Source organism: Nematolebias whitei, chromosome 11, assembly GCF_014905685.2.
Source record: "Nematolebias whitei isolate Nwh7 chromosome 11, NemWhi1, whole genome shotgun sequence".
In the NCBI taxonomy this organism is placed as follows: Eukaryota; Metazoa; Chordata; class Actinopteri; order Cyprinodontiformes; family Rivulidae; genus Nematolebias; species Nematolebias whitei.
Genome location: NC_056508.1, coordinates 3,901,992 through 3,910,316, shown reverse-complemented (window position 1 = coordinate 3,910,316; position 8,325 = coordinate 3,901,992). Strand labels below are relative to the sequence as shown.

Below are 8,325 nucleotides of genomic sequence, written 5' to 3'. Positions count from 1 at the left end.
CCCCCCCCAACTGAGTTCGGCATCGACTCTGTGCATCACTAACGATGTGTAATTATCATTATTACAAGGCCAACATGGGGTAATCCACATGGTCATAAAACAGTAGAAGCTTAACCACAACAGAAGTGTGTGCCCAGTTCACTGCTGAACTGTATAAATAAAGTTTGAATGAATGAAGTATGGCTTCACAGCTCAGTGACAGTTCGGTCAATCACGCATCTACTTAACATGTCATCAGCAGTGCACATATGGTCCCGTGGACCCGCTGTACAGGTGATTCTGCAGTCTAGCCGGCTGGAGCTCCTCACAGTGTGGGTGGTGGTCCAACACTTTGCTCCACTGCTGCTGCATGCACGTTCTAATGCACACGGACAGTTATTGTGTTGGATGTGTGCACACAATTACACCCATCAGTGAGTCTGCCAGTCACACGAGAAGCGCTCAATACGAGCTCTGTCTTACCGAGCAGCAGTACGGTATTCCACGTAGGGAATGGACATATTCATGCACCGCCATGACAGAGCAAAGCATTAAGCATTTCTTCCGGTTCTGCTAATCCCACGCCTTTGAACTGGGTGCAAGAGAACAGCTGAGAATAATTTGACTGTTCCAAGGAGTGGACACATAACAGTTCCCGTGTTTGCAACAACCGTTATCAAGATCGTCCGTGGCCACTGTCGTGGCGGACAGTTTTTTCCTCACAGACGGAAGAACAGTTTGGAACATCCTGGTGATATGTTAGCGTGCCTGGCCGGCTGCTGAACAGAAGCGCTTAGGGAAAATGAGTCTCCCCAGGATGTGGTACACCCGATTCAGAGCACACCTGTTGTTTTACGGCAGCTTGTTACATTTTTTTATGTCGTGAGCTGCATATTATCTTGCAGCTACTGATGAACAGAAACCTGATTTTCAGCATGATTAAATCGTATGCTGCAGCTCTTCCTCTTGTCATAAGCGCTCTAATGACATGAGGGCTTTTAATCATTCGCTAAGAATTGCTTCCTGAGGACATGCGCGGACTGGTGTTACACGTGCTGGTTCCATTACTTGACTTAGCGCCTGCTCTGCATGATTAAGCAAACACTTTGAACTGGTCCAGATTAAATGATTTAACCTTCTTTTGTTATCTATCTGGATGATTGAGCCTACAAACCTTTTTCGTTTGAACCTTAGGTCAAACACCACGAGTTTTGAGTCCAAATCTATAGAGTTATTACATTGAATGATGCCTTGCCCTTCACATAACCCTGAGCAGGGAACAATGCTTCATTGTTTTTCTTGGTGTGCACACTTGCCATTATGTAACGTGCACAGCCAAATTAAGATTTCCAAGCATTTGGTCATGTTTCCCAGAAATCAATCACAGCAACACACTTGATTGCCCAGTGTCTGTCACAATGGTTGTGGGCTGTTTTTTTATTTTATTTTTATCTTGGATCCTAGTCTCCAGACAGGCTCAGGGCTCTTTCACTAGAATAAATTTCAGCTTTCAAGGTCCTGTACTGCAGTCTCTTAGTCCTCAACCAGCTCTTTTATCCATCTTATTACATGCAGAGTTCTGTCTGAATGACAACTCCGTTGTTTTCATTGAAGCTCTACAACCTGCTCATTATCTCAACAGCAGGGATTTTGACACTACAACCTTCAGACTGATGCCAAAGTTTTGCCCTTTCTGCCGAATAGCAGCAGAATTTGACACCTCAGCTTCAGATTGATGCAGATAATATGCTCCTCTCTTCTGTTCAGCGCACACTATACGCACAGTCTCAGTGATGCGTAATTATGCACGAACCTTATGTGGTACATCCAGTTTTGTCTCTGACCCACTCGGGTCTCAGAGTTCTGTCTGAATGATAATGCAGTTGCTCTCATCAAAGCTATCCAACCTGCTAGTGTCACAGTTTGTCCCCTAGCTGTCTGGTATTTCTGTCTTCCCCTTTTTTGCTTATTGTGTCTATGTCGTTCTGTTCTTATAATTTTGTGTTATTCTGTTTCTGATTCTGTTTTCTGTCACTTTCCACTCACTCCTCAGTCTGCCTCTCCAGTCTCTTCAGTCTTAATCATTCACAACAGTCTCATCAGCCACCTGCCCAGGTGCTCTCATTACTCACTCTCCCTCTGTCTTGTAAAAAAGCCTTTCTCTCCTCCACTCAGTCCGGTCATTGTTCTGTATTCACTCAGACATCTCAGTCCTCCTCTGTCCTGTCTGTTTTCGTCCACCCGATGATCTGCTCTGTCCATTTACTCTGATGCCCTGTTCAGTCTTGTTCCTGATCGTGTTTTTCCAGAGTAAGTTTTGTTGCATCGACAGCATTTTGTTTTGTTGTTTAAAAAAGATTTTAATTTGAACTCCTGCCTCGCTCGCCTGCCTGCATATGGGTCTAACCACTGAGAATTGTGACAGAATGACCAGACCAGACCCAGCAGGTTCTTCATTCTGCTCCTAGCGCCAGCATGAACATGAGCAACTCTGCCAGGTAACAAATAATTATCTGGACACCAGGGCCACCCCCAAGGATCTGTGGAAGAGGTTGATGGCCACTGAGGATGTTGTTAACGTGTTTACTCAATTGGAACTAGAAGGCTATGAACCGGGGGTGTTTGAACTTTTTTCTCAAGCTTGGAATGAGAGACATGTGCTGCGCTCTCTTCTCCTGCCATATGCCCCGCCCCCCGGTCATCCCGAGCACCCCTTATTAGTGAATGGAATGGTCTCCCCTTCGGACTCATTGCCATGTGTCTCAGTGGGTGCTGTGGAAGACACTGTGACACCATCTTGCTCAGTGGGTATCCAGGGTCAGAACCTCTCTGCTTGTCTTCTTCCTCACCACCGCAGAAACAGAGGTCAACAAGGGACTCAAGCCGGTTTCACCGAACCCCAAGCCCTCTTTCTGCCTAAATTGGTCAGTTCTGCTCAAGGGGCCCCCAACTCAGTTCCTGGGGCCCTTCCTGCTACAGAGCTGCTGGTCTCATTGCCTAATCCGGCCCCTCTGGTCTTGACACCTGATCCGGCCTCTCTGGTCTCGACACCTGATCCGGCCCCTCTGGTCTCAACACCTGATCCAGCTCTCCTGGTCCCGACGCACGCTCCAGCTCTTCTGGTCTCGCCACCCACTCCAGCTCTTCTGTTCTTGCCACCAGCTCTGGCTCTTCTGGTCTCACACCCGCTCCGGCTCTTCTTGTCTCACCGCAAGCAGACCCCACTCGCCACTAGAAGACCCCATGCGGACTCGCCGCCAGCAGACTCCACGCTGGACATGCTGCCTACAGAACCCAGGCCCAACTTGCCGCCTTCAGAACCCAGGCCTGGCTTCCCAACTGCTGAACCCAGGCCTGATTCCCCAGCTGCTGAACCCAGTCCCAAACCAGACTTGCCACCAGCTGACCCCACAACGGATTTGCCACCTGCAGAACCCATGCCCGACTCCCCAGCTGCTGAACCCATGCCCGAGTCCCCGGCTGCTGAACCCAGGCCTGACTCCCAGGCTGCTGAACCCAGGCCCGGCACTGTAGCAGCAGAACCCATGCCCGGCACCATAGCAGCAACAGAACCCCGTCCTGAACCAGCAGCAGCAGAACCACATCCTGACTCAGCAGCAGCAGAACCCCGTCCTGACCCAGCAATGGCCGATGTCCCATCTGTCCTGACAACTGCCACTACCATCACCTCTGGTCCATCCTCGGCCACGTCCATAATCACTGGTCCCACTCCTTTGTTCTCTGGAGTCTTATCTGCAGTCGCAGCCTCCCCTGTGGCACCTAAACTCTGGTCCCGCTTGGGACGGCCTCTGAACTGTCCGCCTGAACTCTGGTCCCGCTCTGGACAGTCCCTGGGCCGTCTGCCTGAACTCTGGTCCCGCTCTGGATGATCCTCTGGCCATCAACCTGAACTCTGGCCTTGTTAAAGACAACTATATTTTTGGTTGTCCACCTGTTTTGCCTTTTACTCCGAATGATACCCAGGTCCATTCTTAGAAAATTTGTGTGCTGGTACCTCTTGTTCCCTGGTATAGCCCTGTCGGTTATTGTTTAGATTTTTCTATGCCCTTCGTCCTTATGTTTCCCCCGTCCTCCCACCTGTTCTGTGTTTTTTCTGTGTTGGGGTCCTAGGGGACGTCAGGAGACGTCCCTTGAAAGGGTGGTTATGTCACAGTCTGTCCCCTAGCTGTCTGGTATTTCTGACTTCCCCTTTTCTGCTTATTGTGTTTATGTCATTCAGTTCTTTATAATTTTCTGTGATTCTGTTTTCTGTCACTTTCCATTCACTCCTCAGTCTGCCTCTCCAGTCTCTTCAGTCTTAATCATTCACACCTGTCTCATCAGCCACCTGCCCAGGTGCTCTCATTACTCACTCTCCCTCTGTCTTATAAAAAAGCCTTTCTCTCCTCCACTCTTCGTCCGGTCATTGTTCTGTATTCACTCAGACATCTCAGTCATCCTCTGCCCTGTCTGTTTTTGTCCACCTGATGATCTGCTCTATCCATTTACTCTGATGCCCTGTTCAGTCTTGTTGCTGATCGTGTTTTTCCAGAGTAAGTTTTGTTGCATCGACAGCGTTTTGTTTTGTTGTTTAAATAACTTTATTTTATTTTAACCCCTGCCTCGCTCGCCTGCCTGCATATGGGTCTAAACACTGAGAATTGTGACGGCTAGTTCTCACAGCAGTGATTTTTTTGACACTGCAATCTCCATGTTGCGGCAAAATTTGCCCCTTCCGCCACCTAGCAGCAGAATTTGACACCTTAGTCTTTCAACTGATACAGAGATTATGCTCCTCTCTACTGTTCAGTGTGTACTAGGTGCACAGACTCGGTGACGCATAATTACATGCAAACCAGGGTTCAACGTGCTCATTAATATATTAAGTAGATAACTAGGTGCGTATGGTTTCGGATGGACCCAGTGAGGCATGGACTATCTTCTGCTTCACCTTAACCCACTAGCGAAGGCCTTAAAGGGCAAAGCCTATACAAAATTGAACGTATTGTAACCCCAGATTCTATGAGTATGGGCATAGCCCTTTAAGAACTGGGCCTCACTGACTCCTAAATGGCTGAAGAAAATAACACTATTTGGGAGTTGATCCCCAGTCTCAGAGGCATTTTATAGGGGGTGGGGCCCACACAATATGTTGGCATGGACTAAAGTTTTCAGTGCTGGCACGCTGCGCGCAGGGATAAACCCACTAGTGACAGCCTAAAAGGGCTATGCCTATACTCATAGAATCTGGGGTTACAATATGTAACCAACATTCCACAGAGTAAAGTTACTGAATATGAAGCCAACCTGTCAATGATCCAATATCTTGTTTTTGGAGGCCATTTATTTCTTTAAAAGATAAAGGCCTGGCATATCTTGAAGAAATACATATTGACCACCATCTGTCAAAGTCAAGCCTTGAATGTATACAGTATCTGTCACTATCAAAGTTTGTTTCAAGGATGACTCTCAACTAGTTGTGGTGGCCATTTTTGACTTGGGTTAATTCCAAAAGGTAAGCAATTATAAATGTACATCCAATGCTTGATTTCTGTAAGTTTAATTAGGATTCATCTACTAAAATATAACAAAAATCCAGAACATGAAGTAGCAAAATATGTCAGCAGAAGCAAAGATTTTGCTTCCTAAACAACTGGTGAAAACAGCATGTGAACTGGCAGATGGAGATGGACAGAAACCACTACAGTGGCTCATACCTGAGTCATGGGTTTTTGCTGGTTGGAAGAGCAGGTGGTGTCCCATATCGATCTGCAGCCTCGGAGGGTTGGCATTAACATCACCCCTAAATGTGTGCTCTGATCTGTAGATCGGTTTCAATCCTTGATCCCAGGCCACAGCCATATCCGGATGAGCACCAGGACATCCCAGGGTTAGGACACGATCTGACGCGCAATTCAGGTAGAACACAGGCACCTTGACTAGCAAGGAAGCAGAACTTTGGCACCAGAGCTAAATTAGTTATATTACAGGTAAAACACAAGGTATCACATTGGTACTTCTGTAGACATAAAATATATTCAAGAAACCCATTAAGAAATTTTGAACAATGGTTCTATGGAAAAGCTGTGAACATTTAATTTATCACCTATATTTATTATCTTTGAACAACATCAAATTGATGTATAATTTTGACAGGACTGAAGAGCCAATGGCTATTCTTAATGAGGCAAGACCCAAGTGGATAACTGTTGTCCTAAAACAAGTTCAATTTCAAAAGATGTGTGACTGTTCATGCAAATATTAAAATGGAAAGTTGGTATGAATATACACATGGAATTCTCTAATAGTTTAAATTCTATTTATGTCAGAATCAGAATAAGCTTTATTATCATTGTACCGAGATACAATGAGAACATGTATATGCAGTCATCCGGAAGATGGACCGAGTGCACGAAGCTGCTACTATAACTAAGTGTGGCCTTTCTTATCCTTTTTCAGAATAATAATCTTATATAGGAAAAGGGGGAGAAACATGAGGGTAGATAGTGGTATTACAAAAAAATGATCTTTCACATCTTGTCTATCAGGACATGATTTGAGACATCAAAAAAACTACCAGCAAGCACAATTAAAACATGATTACATATGCATTTGACCTTGAGGTGTTGTGATTAGTCTATGAGCGCTTTTCAGATCAGCCACAGTTTCTGTAGATGTTGTTTCAGCTGACAGCCAGGAGAAATGTGAAATTTGATAGTCGGCCCGTCTCTGAGGCTGGCAGGGAGTCAGATTCAGATCAGCTTTGATTGTTGATTTTCTTAAGGCAGAAATATTATTTTTCTTCAGCCTTGAGTCCATCTGGGCATTCTGGTTCCAAATAGGCCTAACTGTGGGAATCCATTCCACAGATCCATGTTATGAGTCTCCTTTAAAGTCGATCCCATTGCGCTGATGAGTCCCAGAAGCCGCAGGTGGCCTGCGATTCTCATAAATCATCTCCACCTTACGGTTTAGCTCGTAAATCAACTGATTATGAGAACTCACGGCACGGATCAAACCTTCACACTGACTCGGAAGCTTTGTAATGGCCAAAACTGCTGCCGATGTCTTTTTCAATAGTCGATAAAACAGAGTCCCACCGATGCCAAAAAGCAGAGTCCCTGCTATCATAAATCCAAATATGTAAATGTCTTCAGCATCCTCCTGAGACAGAACTGAGAGGCAGATAAGCTGCCACACTCCCCACGAGTCCATGACGTACCCCACAGCACGCGTCTCAGCTGGACACGCAGGCTCTCCGGGACCTTGTCGTTTTGTTGAAAAAATCCTGTTGATAGCATTGAATGTCCAGGATACCAGATCCATAATCTTAATTTATGTTCAGGCGATGTGAACCAGGCACTTCAGACACACAGAAAGCGAAACAGGGGAAGGAGAAAAAACGGGAGAGGGAAGTCGAGGAGCCACCTCAAGTGAGAGCGAGAGAAATATATATATATATATATATATATATATATATATATATATATATATATATATGTAGTGTAGGAGTTGTGGTTTGTTTCCTGGTGTCTAGCCCTATCTTGTGTTTTGTTTATGTTTTGTGTGCTCCTGATCCTCAGCTTCTGTTTTCTATAGGGTTTGCATTTTCCTAGTGTATTCGCTCCATCTGGTGTTGTGTCTCTCTTTCTGCACTCCTTGGTTTCCCAGTTTATAATTTCCCCGATGTGTTTCAGCTGCGTGTCCTCACAGGTGTTTTTTTCTCGTTAGTCATTGTATATAAGTTTGTGTCAGTGTTAGTCCTTGTCTTGGCATTGTTATATGTCCACTGGTGATGTTCTGCTTTGTTCCTTGTGAACTTCTTGTTAGGATGTAAGTTTTGTTGCACCGACAGCCTTTGATTTTTGTAAATAAATATTTTTATTTAATATTCCTCCTGAGTGGGCAGCACGGTGGCGCGACTGGTAGAGCTGCTGCCTCTCAGTGAGCAGGTCCTTGGTTCAAACCCCAGTCTGGGGGACTTTCTGGGTGGAGTTTGCATGTTCTCTTTGTGCATGCGTGGGTTTTCTCTGGGTGCTCCAGTTTCCTCCCACATACCAAAAACATGCATGTTAGGCTGATTGGTAACTCTAAATTGTCCCTAGGTATGAGTGAGAGCGTGAATGGTTGTTTGTCTCGTTTGTCTCTATGTGTCCCTGTGATAGACTTGCAACCCGTCCAGAGTGTACCCCACCTTTCGCACAGTGATTGCTGGACATGGGCTCTGGCGACCCCCGTGACCCAAAAATGGAATAAGCGGGTAAAGATAATGGATGGATGGATTCCTCCTGAGTCTTCGACTGCCTGCCTGCACCATTGGATTTATTTGCACCAGCCCCATTACGA

General features: G+C 45.8%; 1 protein-coding gene across 1 annotated transcript in view; it reads right to left on the bottom strand.

Moving 5' to 3' along the window:
• The window catches only part of LOC119416589 (Ig-like V-type domain-containing protein FAM187A), a 178,727-nt gene that overhangs the window by 2,730 nt on the left and 167,672 nt on the right, over positions 1–8,325 (bottom strand). Inside the window, exon 11 of the mRNA XM_037683778.1 lies at positions 5,697–5,935. Within this exon, the coding sequence (XP_037539706.1) occupies positions 5,697–5,935 (239 nt within the window). The remainder of the gene's footprint in view (positions 1–5,696; positions 5,936–8,325) is intronic.